Source organism: Rhinoraja longicauda, chromosome 26, assembly GCF_053455715.1.
Source record: "Rhinoraja longicauda isolate Sanriku21f chromosome 26, sRhiLon1.1, whole genome shotgun sequence".
In the NCBI taxonomy this organism is placed as follows: Eukaryota; Metazoa; Chordata; class Chondrichthyes; order Rajiformes; family Arhynchobatidae; genus Rhinoraja; species Rhinoraja longicauda.
The window spans coordinates 14,688,743-14,704,464 of NC_135978.1; the positions used below are offsets into that span (position 1 = coordinate 14,688,743).

The 15,722-nt window shown below is 40.5% G+C and overlaps 1 protein-coding gene across 4 annotated transcripts in view; it reads right to left on the bottom strand.

The window, feature by feature from the left end:
- hip1 (huntingtin interacting protein 1) overlaps positions 1-15,722 on the bottom strand; it is a 211,670-nt gene that overhangs the window by 94,903 nt on the left and 101,045 nt on the right. For all 4 annotated transcript variants that reach the window (XR_013548945.1, XM_078422446.1, XM_078422445.1 and 1 more), the window contains exons 4-5: positions 15,069-15,125; positions 4,150-4,230 (exon numbers count right to left, since the gene is read on the bottom strand). Coding sequence is in view for 3 of the 4 variants with exons in the window: in XM_078422446.1 (XP_078278572.1) it covers positions 4,150-4,230; positions 15,069-15,125 (138 nt within the window). In the remaining variant the exon portion in view is untranslated. The remainder of the gene's footprint in view (positions 1-4,149; positions 4,231-15,068; positions 15,126-15,722) is intronic.

Genomic DNA, 15,722 nt, shown 5'->3' on the forward strand with positions numbered 1-15,722 from the left:
CACTCAATTCAGTCACTATAAATGAAAAGGAACTTTCATGTGAGTGGTACCAGGAGTCTTTTGATGTGAGGATGACCTCAACCACAGATTTGCATATAGGTCGTGAAATAGCTTGAGGTTGCAATTCTAGAAGTGCAAACCTGCCACAGAAGGTACAGACATTGCCGTGCAGGTCAGCTGTCTACTGGAGATTGTTCTTTCTATTTCCTTTCTTCACTCTCCCTCTTTTCGGCTTTGATGGTAAAGCTCTTTTTCTCCATGCAAGTTACTACTTAATTGAGGTTGTGGAGCCACTGAGACCAATTGACAGTTTACTGTTCCCAACGACATGTCTATAAAAAGGTTCTTGAGTTCACTCTCTTGCAGCATTTCTGCTGTCCACCATGGGAACTCTGATCATGCGTGTCCTGAGATAAGGGGCCTTGGAGAGATGAGAATCTGACATCCACACACAAAGCTCAGTCCAGCAGAGCTGGCGCCCAAAGATTAGCACCTCACTGCTGGTGACATTGGCTTCAGTGTGAATTTTCGTCATGTTGTGCAGCATTCTTCCCAGTTGAAGAGTCCTTGTTAATGGCAACTCTCCACCCTCTTGCCATTAAGTCATCCAGATCTTGCAATAGAGGATTACGTGATGACAAGTGCATTACAGACTTGGATCTTGGAGTCCTTCCACGTAATCCTCGTGGAATTACGCAGTAACCATGTGCTGGAGCAACTTCCTAAAAGAAACATTTGTTCGCTGGATCCAGTGCTGAATCATAATGGTGAAGTTAGCACTCTGAAAATAATATCTTCTAAGGCAACAGAAGCACTTAACTATCTCTGAGGTCACAACAGTATTTTGTATTGAATGATGTGTAAGGTCTGAGGTAGGCTTATAAGCATCTATAGCATTAAAGTGAGAATCCTCGTCTCGAGTAACCTTGTGCAAAAGGATTCAAGGTGGACTTAAGATCATTCTCATTCTGCGCATGGATGACATAATCATCAGCTTATTAGAGAACAACAATGGATGTCTTCAGGATGATCACCTTTGTTCGGAGAAGACGGATTACAGAGCCATCCATTGTGCACTCTACATCAATAGCAATGGGAAGGCTTTTTTTTTAAGGAGGGAAAGAATAACTGCTAGGAAGATAGAGAACAGGGACAAAGCAATAACACAACTCACTGGACATCATTTTGAGTGACTTTTTGGTCTGTGTTAAAGACGTTACTGATCATGAAGCCATAGGTCATAATCAGTTCTGGAAGGAAGATAAAAATCTGGTCAGCATTCTCAACACCAATGTATGACTGGTGAAATCAATGGTATTTATCAAATCAAGGAAGATTATATGCAGGTCTCAATTTTGTTCTTGACATTTTTCCTAAATTTGAAGTGCAACAAAGATATGGGATGGTTTGAAACTCCACCGAGATTGCTGCAGGACTTCCTCAGCAAGGAGAAACCATTGGTGCAAGAAAATACAGGTAAATATTTTTTCTGCTACAAAAAACATGATAATTCCTCAGTGACTTTCACATGCTGTTATCATTTTCAAGAAAGCAAATGTCAAAGTTAGCATCTGTCACAGCTGATTCAGCAGTTCCTTTATTTCGCTCTGATGGCTTGATTTTCCCCGAGGAGCACCAACTCATCGTTGGCTCACAGTGGAGCGGTACTTGAGCCATAACTGTCCCTCACATCCTGGAAAGGGCTCGTCATGTCATGTTCGTCAGCATTAAGTTTGATCTCCAGGCAGTTTCTTGTCACCACTTGTTTTTTAATGCACAGATCTTCCCAAGGGTTTCAGGCTTGAGCTGCTAGTAAGACTCTTACACTGGCATGAGACATCATTTTGCCACATGCAATGAGCGTTTCCTTTCTGATCAACCAAGCCGTGAACACCAGCATTATTCACGACAAACCAATCTTGGTGATGGTTTGTCAAAGCAATGCATACCGTGTGTCAAGAAAATGACAGCCATTAAAATCACGCTCAAATGTTCAGGAGATTAGGCATTACTCAGCTCACGGGTCTCATGACTATTATTTTGTTAAATAGATATTTTGCCCGTAGATACTGCTTTCAACTATAAAGAAATATATCCACTGAAACTAGAGCTACTAGCGTTCACATTATACATGAATACAATAGGTAGTGCAAAGGAGAAAGGAAACAAAGTGCAGAATATAGTGATAGAGAAAGTACAGATAATGAAAAGTGCAATGGCCAAAACGAGGTAGATTGGGAGATTGGGAATTCATCCTCAGCATATGAGAGATCCGTGGAAGAGTCTGATAACAGCAAGAAAGATGCTGTTCCTGATTCTGGGGAAATGTGCTTTCAAGCTTATTTCTGTCCAACGGGAGAGGGGAGAAGAAATAATGACTTGGGTGTGAGTGGTCCTTGATTATGTTTTCGACTTTCCCAAGGCAGTGGTAAGTGTTGATGGAGTTGATGGGCTTGGGGTGGGAGGGAGGCTGGTTTGTGTGATGGACTGGACTCACATCTCTCTGCAATTTCTTGTGGTCTTGGGCAGAGCAGTTGCTATTCCAGGCTGTGGTATATCCAGATAGGATGTGTTCTATTGTGCATCTGTGGAAATTGGTCAGAATTATTAGAAAAATGCCAAATTTCCTTAGTTTTCCAAAGACATAGGGGGTGATGATTTGCTTTCTTGCCCATAGCATCAATGTGTTGGACTAGCAACTCAAAACTTTCACCCATATTCACTTTGGTGCCATTGATACAGATGGGGGTTGTACTCCACCCTACTTCCTGAAGCCAATAACCAGCACTATCCTTTTACTGGCATTGAATGAGACGTTGTCGTCCTGACACCATGCTACTAAGCACTCTGTCTCCTTCCTGTACTCCATCTCATCATTGTTTGCGATACAGCCCTCTAATGTGGCGTCATTTGCAAACATGCAAATGGAGTTTGTGCAAAATTTAGCCACACAGTCACGAAAGTGTAGGGAATATGGCAAGGGCTGAGGGCGCAGCCTTGCGGGGCACCAGTGTTGTGAATTATTGTAGAGGATGTTTTGTCATTTATCCTTTCTATTTAAACTGCCTGGATTCACTCACGTAGAAATGTCACTAACACAAGGTCTCATGTGCTTCATGATGCTTGCTGAACCATGCCACTGTTATAGATAACCACTTTGAGGACTGGATTGGAAAAATAAACAATGCAACTTGTCAAATGTTACATACAAAAGCTATTTAGGTATCACGTTCCTGATGATTAATTTGTTTCATTTCATGCAGACAACAACATGTTTTAGATGGAGATATGCTCTCTGAATTAGAGTATGGCGATCCAACCTGAACCCAGCAGCACACACGGTTCACTGCCCCAGCATTGGCAATTCTTTAAAATGAACCATGTCCTGGAGCGCCCATTTTCACCGCCATCCTACTGTGGGTGTTGCCACTCCCCACAGATCATGCCACCACCGCAGGTCCACTGGCCAGACTCACCTACTGCATCTGCTGCAATGAGATGCAGAAACGCAATCTCTCAGCTGTCAACTTCAAGATGAGGTTTAGAACCCAGGTCCCAGCCACCTCTTCACACAAACACTAAATATCACAAGGCTCTATGAAAGGAAAATAAGTTCTACTGGTGTCCTGCGAAGAATTACATTGCAGACAATACCACAAATACAAATCAGACAATTATTACTACCGGGTATAGGGACCTGCTGTAGTCAATTAAGTCAAGAGTCAAGGAAGTCAATAGTGCTTTACTGTCATATGTTTCAAAATGGCACAATTCTTATTCGCAGCAGCACAACAGATATGTAAAGGTAGTACTCTATTTCCATATTGGGTAATATAATAGTTACTACCTATTGAACTTAAAGCTTTCTGGCATGAAATGCAGTATAAAATACATGTTCTACATAATGCAAGAGTTTTGTTTATCTGCAACCCCCTGGTCAAGCAAACCCTTTGTTCATAGTCAAGAGCGAAAGGCTGAAGTCACCTGCTGTCTCAACTGATTTAGATTCTGCTCAATCACTTCTGGGAATCAAGGTCTTCTTTGGGTTTGTTACTGCAGGGGGTTCCTCTTTCAACTAACCTTTTCTCTTTCAATAGATTGAAAGAATCCCGCCATGAATAAGGAAATAAAGCCAGAGAAGTTACTCACCTTACTGTGGAATTCCATCTTTGTTATTAGTAGCTTGAGGTAGATGCAGCTCAGTTTCCCATAACCTTCACTTAAATGACCCTGTGGGGGAAACAATATAAGCAACCAAATTAGGCTTGGGCTAATGTTTCAAGCACAAAAAATAGTTTTGTTACAATTTGAATGTTGATGTGCTTTAGCAACTGCTTTTCAAAAGCTTATCAGTACTTTCATTGATTCACGAGAAATCACATGTTCTTTGAGACTGCGTTGAGGGAGCCAATATCAGCCAGGTCATTTGGGGTACTTCAATTGATCTCAGTGTCATTCTGTAGAGAAGGGAAGTGAGTGAAGATTACATCAGGAAATATTTCTCTTTGGAGTATGATAATGGCAGCTAGATTTTTTTGCATCCTGTGTGACCAAAGAAGCTGTCTGCATAGAGTTTGTGTATTCACCCTGCGACCACAGGTTCTCCGGGGAACTCTGGCTTCTAACCACATCCCAGTGACGTGCTAACTGGGAGGCAGCCAGATCTGCAGCAGTAAGAAACAGGATTATAAGTCGTTTATATACACTAGTGTTCTTATGATCACCTGATGAATCTGACATATTCGACCGCCACCACTCACCCCATGGAACATGAGCACAGTACCTGGAAGCATCCATGGAGCTAAAAAATGTGGTCACCAGGGAGGCCTTCAGGTAAGACTAAAGCATCAGGGCATGCTACCCTCATCACACCCCACCTCTTCCAGCTAACCACTAGCCAATGAACAAGACAAAAGAGCAAGTCTGCCATATCAGAGAGACATGAGGGACTGCTGTGTACTCTGTTTCACAGAGACGTTACTCACATCCAACTTTTCAGACATGGCACTCCAGCCCAATGGTTTTTCCAACCATCTGCATGGACTGGACGGCAATATCAGGAAAAGATGGCGGTGGCATCTGCTTCATGATAAACTTGTCATGGTGCTCGGATGTGGTAATTTTGTCCCATTCCTGATTCTCTAACCTTGAACATCTGACGGGTAAGTGCCAACTGCTCTCCCTACTGAAGGACTTCTCACCTTGATCCAGACTGCACTCTGTATCTTGCCTCAGACATCAATGGAGCATTTATGGAATTGAGCGCTTTGATCGACAAGCATGAAGCTTCCACATCATCACTGGCGACTTCAATCCGGTTAGCTTGAATAAGTATCTATGTAATTTACTATCAATGTGTCACCTTCAACACCAGAGGACCCAACACACTCAACCACCATCAGGGACGCCAACTGCTCCAACTTTCCCCAGCAAATTGGAGAATCTGACCACCATTCTGAGCTTCTTTTCCTGTGAACAAACAGAGGCTGAAGAGCTCAACCCCAGTTAATAGGACTACGAAGAGCTGGCTTGGGGAGGCAGAGAAGCAAAGGACTGCTTTGGATCTGTGGACTATACCATGTCCAATGATTCGTCAGCAGACCTGAATGAATTTGCCACAGTTATCACTGGCTTCATAAAGGAAGTGTATGAGTGTGTATCTACAAAAACATTGAGTCTTCCCAAACCAGCAGCTCTGGTTGAATGAGAGGTTTATAATCTAATGAAGACTAGATTTACAGCATTTAGTACCGATGATCGAGATTCGTATAAGACGTCTACGGGGTGCAACTTCTAGAAGGACAAGTATGAAGAGACAGTTCTGGACTGAACTTGATTAACAAACGGATGCTTGACAGCTGAGGCAGAGCTTGTAAACTATCAGCTCCTACAAAGTGTAACTGGATAGCATAAGTGGCAAAGATGCATCACTTCTAGATGAACTCAATGCCTCTGAGATATGTTTTGAAAGGAAGGACAATGACACATCTACACGAGTCCCCACAGCTCCCGACCACCTTGTGATCTCAGTCTCTGAGGCTGATGTCAGAGTATCCTGAAAACCCGTGCAGACCAAGTGGTTGGAGCATTCAAGGACATTTTCAAACTCTCGTTTCCGCGATCTGAGATTCCCACCTGCTTCATACAGGCACCGATTGTACTAGTGCCCAAGGAGAGCACAGTGACCTGCCTCAACGACTACGTTTGATAGCAGTTATAGATAGTCATAGAAGCATACAGCACGGAAACAGGCCCTTTTGCCCAACATGCCATTGCCAACCAAAATGCCCATCTTACGCTAGTCATACCTCTCCAAGTTTGGCTCATATCCCTTCTAAACCTCTCCCACCTATGTACCTGTCTAAATATCTTTTAACATTTTATCAGTGCTACAGGCACTGTAATGAAATATGTTGAGAGGTTGGTAATGGCGTGAATCAACTTCTGCCTCAGAAATGACTGGATCTACTTCATTTTGTCCATCGCCACAATAAAGCATCAGCAGATGCAAGCTCACTGCTACCAGCTCAGTGTTCAGCACAATCATTCCCTCCAAACTCAGCATCAAGTACCAATACCTAGGCCTTTGTATCTCCTTTTGCAACTGGATCCTTGACTTTCTCATCGACAGATCTCAATCAGTGCAGATCAGTAACCTCACTGACCATCAACACATGCCCATCTCAAGGCAGCGTACTTCGCTCCCTGCTCTTTGCTCTTCACATCCACAACTATGTGCCTAAGCACAACTCGAATGTATCTTTCATTTTGCTGCCGACACCACTACTGTTGGTCAAATCATGGGTGGTGATGAGTCAGCATACAGCAGAAAAATGGAACACCAGCTTGAGTGGTGCCACAACACTCACCTCTTGATCAACATCAACAATACTAAGGAACTAATCGTTGATTTCAGAAAGCAGAAGTTGGGAGATCATCTACCAGTGTTCACTAGTGGGTCAACAGTGGAGAGAGTCAGCAACTTCAAATTCCGAGGGGTTAACATCTTAGATGGCCTGTCCTGGGCCCAGCACATAGATGTAATCATGAAGAAGGCATGCCAGCACCTCCAATGTTTAAGGAGATTCAGCATGTCCGAATACTAATAAACCTCTACAGATGCACAGTGGAAAATATCCTGACAGGTTGCATTTGGCGGGCCTGGTATGGCAATTCCAATGCACAGGAACTCAAGAGGCTGCAGAGAGTGGTGAACACAGCACAGTCCATCGTGGACACAGTCCTCCCCTACATGAAACGTCACCTCAAGAATGTGGCACCTATCATCAAGGATCCTCACCTTCCAGGCCATGCCTTCTTCTCACTAGTAACGTCGGGCAGGAGCTACAAAAGCCAAAGGTCCCATGCTATCAGGTTTGGGAACACTGTAGGAAAGTAGTGTTACAAGGTCATATTCCTTATGGCCTTATAACACTACTTTCCTACACCTGTCATTTTCTTGACCCGGCCAACCTCATCAACTGAACATAACAGACCACCTCTTGCACTACCGTAGACTTGCTTCTAATTGTGATTTTGTACATTTGTTTTGTATTGCAGTCCTTTTTCTTTACACTATCATGCATAATTTATGAATGGTTTTATGTATAATTTATGTTCTTTGTGTTGCATGAGTTTATGTCTGTGTGATGCTGCAGCAAGCAAGCTTTTCATTGCGCCTGTTTCTCACCATCCTCGTACATATGACAATGAACTCGACTTGACTTGACTCTGGCACCGTCAGCTGCCTGGGCTCTAAGCCAGGAACACTCTCCCTAAATCTCGTTAAATAATACGTTTGTGAGACAGCCTGTGTTAATGGTGCTATGTGAGTACAGGCTGATTTTGCTAAACATGTAGAATTTTTTTTCTAGTTCTTTCCTGAATTTCCTGTATTTATGTCAAATTTGCAAAAGTTGCAATTATTTCAAGATGTTTTATCACCAGTCAGAAGTGCTGTGTTGTTACAGGAAAAGAATCAGAAGCTTCCCATGGAATGAACATTCAGTGAAAGGAGCGTTAATGATTATTTAGATTGGCGACTTTTCACCTGACGCCATTTATGACTAATCTCATAATATAAGACTATTTCAGTGTCTCATAATTAAGATCACAAGTCCCATGGATCAGAACTCAAGATCCTTGTAATTATGCCAAACTTTCTGCCAGACCTAGGTTTAAAATGTTGTAAGATCGGCCCACATTTTGAATATCTGTGGTTCCCTGCATTACATTTAAGTCCAAAAGGTGTAGCCCACTGTTGGTGCCTGTTCTTTCACATCATGGAAGCAAGAATAGAAATGTGAAATTGCTTAGCTTCCTCCCTACTTTAACTTAGAGAATCAAAATATAATTATACACTGGGAGGTTGGAGGTTGAGGGGAGACTTGTACATACAAAGTATATAAAATTATGAAAGGCATATTTAGGGTACACAGTCAGTACCTTTCTACCAGAGTGGAAATGTCTAACACTGGAGTGCATAGCTATAAAGTGAGAGGGAAAAACGTTAATAGAGATGTAACGGCTTTTTTTTAACACACACATAGTGGGGTCTGGAACACATTGCTAGGGGGGGTGGTGGAGGCAGGTGCGATAGTGGTATTTAAGACACTTTTCGATAGGCATATGGAAGTTCAGGGAATAGAGCGATATGGATCATATACAGCCAGGTGAGATCAGATAAACTTGGCATCATGTTCGCCATAAGCATTGTGGGTCAAAGGGCCTGTTTATGGACCTTTGTCCTTTACAGCTGTTCCTCTTAATAGATTCACCAAAACTAACCTGGCACCAATGAATCACCAGAATCTCCCATTTACTCTTTACACCCATGATAGTGTGACTAAGCACAGCTCCGATGCCATCTATAAATTCGTTCGCTCAGGTTGGCCGAATCATAGGTGGTTTCAAGTCAGCGAGCAGGAGAGAAGTAGAACACTGCTCGAATGGTGCCATCAGAACAACCTCTCAAAGTCAATAAAACCATGAAAGGGAATATTGCCCAAGTGTTCATCAGTGAGTTGGTGGTGGAGAGTGTTTGCAGCTTCAAATTCCTGATCCCTTGAGTACGACCGTGGATTTATTTCTAATTGTGTTTTATACTAATGTCTTGATATTCTATGATCTTCTTTCTTGCAGAAATGTCATGTGCTATTTATGTATATGTTTTTGTGTTTGGCTGTGTCTTTGCCTGTGATGCTACTACAAGTCAGATTTTCATTGTGCCTGTACCTCACTCTATTTATGCACATGACAATAACTTTGACGACTTAAATTCCGAGGACGTGCAATAAGTTCAAATTTTGTGCTCTTCTCTACCACAATCAACAAAGCCCAATGGAAATGGCCAGCAAGCTAAGGGTCCTATTAATTGACAGTGAAATGCTGAGGGTTTAGTACCCAGCTGCCAGCAAGTATGTCAACACTGAGACCTCATAACCCAGATTGAGGTGGGGCAGTGAACTGATGGAAATGTTGGAAGAATAAAATGGGTTAGGGTAAGATTAGTGTCAATGGGTGTTTGAGATTTGGCATAGATTCGATGGGTCGAAGGGCCTGTTTCCAACCTGCATTTCTCTATGATTCACTACCTCCAACATCCCTGCCATCCACCCTAAATTGGTAGTTGCATCATCATGCATTCCACTGTAAACTCCTCTGCCTTTCTATCTTTCTTTCCTATTTAAAAAACACTTCTTTGACCAAGCTATTATGTGTCTTTCCTAATATCTCCGGATCAACCCTCTTAACATCAAAATATTTACTCAAATCCAATGTGGTTTGTCTTTAATGCTGGCTTTCTCTAATCAATAAGGAGTTGAGTATAGGAGCAAAGAGGTCCTTCTGCAGTTGTATAGGGTCCTAGTGAGACCGCACCTGGAGTACTGTGTGCAGTTTTGGTCTCCAAATTTGAGGAAGGATATTCTTACTATTGAGGGCGTGCAGCGTAGGTTTACTAGGTTAATTCCCGGAATGGCGGGACTATCATATGTTGAAAGACTGGAGCGACTAGGTTTGTATACACTGGAATTTAGAAGGATGAGAGGAGATCTTATCGAAACGTATAAGATTATTAAGGGGTTGGACACATTAGAGGCAGGAAACATGTTCCCAATGTTGGGGGAATCCAGAACAAGGGGCCACAGTTTAAGAATAAGGGGTAGGCCATTTAGAACTGAGATGAGGAAAAACTTTTTCAGTCAGAGTTGTGAATCTGTGGAATTCTCTGCCTCAGAAGGCAGTGGAGGCCAATTCTCTGAATGCATTCAAGAGAGAGCTGGATAGAGCTCTTAAGGATCTATGCCAAATCTCAAACACCCATTGACAGGGGGTATGGGGAGAAGGCAGGAACGGGGTACTGATTGAGAATGATCAGCCACGATCACATTGAATGGCGGTGCTGGCTCGAAGGGCCGAATGGCCTCCTCCTGCACCTATTGTCTATTGTCTATTGTCTAAAGTAAATTCTAATTCTATCCTGATGAGAATTTGTAGGGCTTTCGTACCGATGTTAAACAGATTGGGATCCAGTTATTGATTTTACACCTACACTCTTTTTTGAATAAAGGCGTAACATTTGCAGTTTCACGTCCTCTGACATCATGCTCCCTGCAGAGATTCAACCACAGTTTCTTTTGCCAAGATTCCAGTAGCGTCTTGTTCCTTGGTGAAAATTAACATAAAGTTAACGTAATAACTCAGTAATGACCTGTGACTCCATGAGTAAATTTCCTGTTTGGTCTTTGATCCCCCCACCTCTCCTTTTGCAATACTTTTCCTGCCAGCAGAATATTTTGTTGACTCTCTTTCATGTTTGTTGCCAGTCTTTTCTCATGCTCTTCCTGTGCCTCACGCTTCCTCTCTGAACATTCCACAACACTAGCAGTTTCAAAACCAACTCCACATATGAAGCATGAAAGGAAAAGGATGCAAGTTATTTTCAAAATGGAAATTAAAAGAGAAAATAATGTAAACTGAATATGAAGATCAGAGAAATGCAAAATTATTTGCATCTCCAATATGAGTTTCATTTTTTAAAAAGTGATCTGTAAAGAACAATGCTCTTCGCTCAAATCAACAGCTGTTACTTATTTTTATGGTTGAGCTCTGCAGCATCTTGCTGGGAGTTCTAAGAGCTAGTTTCATTCTTTAGATTGGACAGCAAGTAAGGGCACAAGAGACTGCAGGTACTGGCATTGGGAGCAAAAAAAAAGTGAAGCTGCTGGCAGAACTTAGGCAGCATCTGTGGAGGGAAATAGACAATCAAAGTTTTGGGTAGAGACCATTCATCCGGACTGCAAGTGTCAATGGGCTTCAGGTATAGGCAATATCAAAACTGAAGTCATAACTAGGATTAAATCCATCAACGTGACTGGAGTTTCCAGCAGGAATCACAGAGTAAATGCCTCAACTAATCAAATGGAATTATCGAAAACACCAAAGCCATTCTGCCACATCCCTTCCATGTTCCAGTTTACATTAGTTCATTCAACATAAATGATAACTGAAGTTGTGACTTTGCAACAACACTAAAAAGGCAAATCTGCAACGTTACCTCATTCTTAAGACACAAAGCTTGAAATTAGTCTAAATTCAGGGTTCTGTCAAGAGATTCTTCAAATACCAGTGAATTTACTCCCAATGAAGTTTCAAAGTAATTAGTGGAGGGAAAAAATTGCAAGGAAAATGTGTTAAATTCCACAAATGATGGATTGTCAAGATTTTTAAATGAATGAACAAAATAAGTTAACTCTACAAGTAGTTTTGAGTTTCAGTATTCAAGCATGGCATTTAACCCTGAAACAAGTCTCAGTTGACCTCTGACAGATAGAGATTTACACATTGGAATGATTGAGCAGTGTAGGATTAATGCTTCATCAAACTTAAAAGAGTACTCTCATAAAAATAATCAAGACAAAGCTGCAAATCCCCACAGAAATACTTTAAAATTACTTCATTATTTAGTGGGGTTATACTTTTAAGGGGGATTATATTATTAATTAATTCAACTCATACTACTCAAGATAAAGAGCCACCCATTTTCCATATTAGTAAAGGGACGGTTGGGACCAGCTAGCTCATTCCCAGGACAAAAGATGAAATTCAGAAACCTTCTAATTCTATATGGCTCAATTACTCATCAGTAAACATTTGGATACACAGAAAAGATTCTTTCGATTTATATATTAATTAGGTAATCACTATCCGATTTCAGATACTCCCAATGGTTTGCCCGTCCTCCCGTAATTATAGAATAGTGAGAATATTGATTCTAACACAACATACATTAAACTAAAAAAATGCAACGATACAGCAAAGAAATTGGAAGCTGCACTCAAACCAGATTGGGAAATGCGTTACTTTATATTTGAAAACCATTTTTGTTTTGTAAAAAGGAAATATAAAGTTTGGTGAAGAACCAGGAGTCCATCTGTGCAAATGGAATATGTCCCACTTGTGCAATAAATAATGAATTGTTGGGTTTCATCCATCCCCTGTGCTGAAAAGGCAGTGACACTGTCCCACAGCTGCCAGCTGCCAGCTAGTGGGCTGGTCATTTTAATCTGCTTAGGCAGACATCACAGCCAAAACAAAGGCTGCACCACATTTCTTAAGATTCATGTTTTTTTAGTGCTATTCATGCCTTCAATATTTTCCACATCATCACAGCAATTCCAACAAACATCTGTTTACGTGTCCCATGACTAACAACTACTGTGAGAGACATTCTGAATATTAAATAGGTGCATCCTACATTTTCAGTCATTTTGGTACACAATGTCACCTCAAAAAATCAAAATCTGCAACCACTGAAAAATAGTTTTATATTTTCATTTTGAAATGCACATGAATAATGATTGGCAATTATTCAATTGCGGGACAATGCATTTATCAGTCATGAAGGTTCAAAATATCTTTCACATTTCCTGCGCACATTAACAATTCTGTATCATAAAGCTTTGGATAACCACTGCAAACAAAGCCTTCCTTTTTCTCTCCTTTGTTGATGATCAACTTTTTTCTGGTCAGGATTCAGATGCATTTCCTTTGTTGCATAAGTTCTTTATGCAATTTCCTATGAATTAGCTGATTACTTGGACTGCTTTAACAATATCAGGATTCATAAATAACCACTTATGACAAAGTTGGACGATCAGACTGAAGCTACAAGGGTACATCCACAGAACCTTTAACAAAGCTTTGCACTGTTCTTCAAACAAAGCGGCTTCTAAATAGCAGCCATTTAAACACTATCTCCTTCAAAAATTTATATACTTTCCTGCCTGCGGTTTCTGAATTAATCCTTGGATAACAGCAGTTCACATATTTTCATATCTAAACAATCTATAAACAAAGCTAAATAGAGCATATTTAACTTTGAAACTCTGATCTCAACTCGTTAAATGCCCTGTCTTCAAGAACATGAGGCAGAATGGTGGTGACATTTGTAACATTGATTTTAAATATATACAATACGAATGAAAAAATATTTGTCATATTAATATCATGATAACAAAGTAAATATAACTACTAAATCATTTAGTCAAAATAAAATTCCTTCTTTGGAGTATATTTCAAAATATTTGTATTTGTTAGCATAGTGGATTTAAAGGCTCAAACATCTACTGGAATAGAATCTCAAAAAATAGCAGCATCTGACTTAATTTTGTATCAGAACCAAGTGGGAAAGAAAAGAAGATTTCAGATTACTCTTCATCTGTCAAAGTACCACACCTTAACTAAACTTCCCCAGGTCTCTTCCCTTTAGGGTGCTCATTGTCCAAGCTTTTTGTTACCCGCCCCAAAACTTCCAATTTGTACCTTATCAACACATTTTGCCTCAAAATGTTCCTGTGAAACAGCCAACCTTTCCTGAAGTGCTTCACAATTGCAGTGTATGTTTAAAAGAAAAAACAATCTTTTTTTTTTTCCCCTTTCATCATGTTCTTTATTTCCAGGGAGTAATGCTTATGATTGTCTTGCCCTTTCCTCCATGTGGGAATGCACCTAGTTTGCATCTGAAATTAAGAGAGAAAATGCTCAAAGCATTCAGCAATCGTGCAGCATTTGTGGAAAGAGAAACAAGAATTAATGCTTCAGGGCAGAGACCATTCTGACAAAGGATCTCCAAACTGAAACGTGAACGTCTTTTCTTTCCACAGATGCTGACTGACTGCTGAGTGCTTCCCACATTTTCTGTTTTGATTTCACATTCACAGCATCTGAGACAAGAGTCAAGTGTTGAATTGTCATATCTACTGGCAGCAGAACAATACAATTCTTACCTGCTGTACGTTTACTGGCTCATTAATGCAAAATATGCAAATTTATATACAGTAATCAATAATACAATAAATTAGTAATACTCGGTGACCAGACCATAATAGAACATACCAAACTCCAAAGTACAACTAAAACAAAATTTATAGTAGGTAATAGTTGCTGAGGTAGGGTTGTGGTTAGTATTGTCTCGTGCTCAATAGCCCAATGGATGCTGGGCAGGAGCTGTTCTTGAATCTGGAGGTCATGGTTTCTAGGTCCTGTACCTTCTTCCCAGTGATAGCAGCAAGATGAGAGTGTGGCCAGGGTGTTGGTCTTTGATGATATTAGTTGTAAAAGCTATCAGGTGCCTTCTGTAAATATCAATCTCATAACCACCATTGATCTTTAAATAAATTTCATGTGATTGGACAAACTGATTTCCTTATCTCAAAAACCTTCAGAAACCTATTTTTGTGTACACCTTCTGCTCTTACTCCTATGATGGTTCGCTTTTGCTGCAACCTTTTATATTGGAACTTTCTGCAAACAGCAATCCGGACTTTTCCTAATAAATTCATACATTGCTTCCTCCCTTCCCCAATTTTCAAATGCTCCAAAAAACATCAATATGCATCTATTGCAGCTGGACTTCCAATTGTATCCCATCTTTATTCTGTCTAATTGCCCGTGACTTTAAAGGTCTGATACTATTTCCTATAAATATTACGTTGATAGACTTAGCTCATGGCTCCATAAAACAGAGACCAAAAAATATGAAAAACTGAGTTAACAACAGTACTTACCCACATTCTGCTCATGTCACTCAGCTCATTTTTGTATCGTATGGAGTCCTGAAGAACCTACAGCATAATGAAATGGAGATCATGCTCAATAGCTACCTGATATAATTTAACCTTATTAATCAGAACATAATATTTTCTTGGTACACATTCACTCACAATTAAAACATAATGACAGCTTCACAACAAGTCAAATATGTTCAACTTGTGTTGCCATAATAACAATATTCTTTATGAAAGCCCCATTAATCTCACAGGTAAAACCAATATTCACTCAAACTACCTTTCGCAAAAAAAAGTTACCACCTAATTTTAATTATGTTCATTGCTATGTTGGAAGAAAACAGAAAGAATGGTCAACATAAGGGATCCAAGTTTCCCATTTAGAAAAATCAAATCCAGAAAATTCACCTTTTCCCACCCTCAACATAAATTAAACATTTTCACAAAGCTGGTCCACACAAAAACAGCAATATCACATATATCTCAACTACAATAACTCCTTATTGCAATGTCTGCCTCTTATCCCGTTGTTGTGGTCATACCACCACCTTTGGTGGCAGTGCTTGGGTGGGAAACAGCATTCCGACCAAACAACAAGAAAGGCCTTCGACAAGCCTATCCATCCTCATTTTCAAATAGTGAAACATAAGGCGA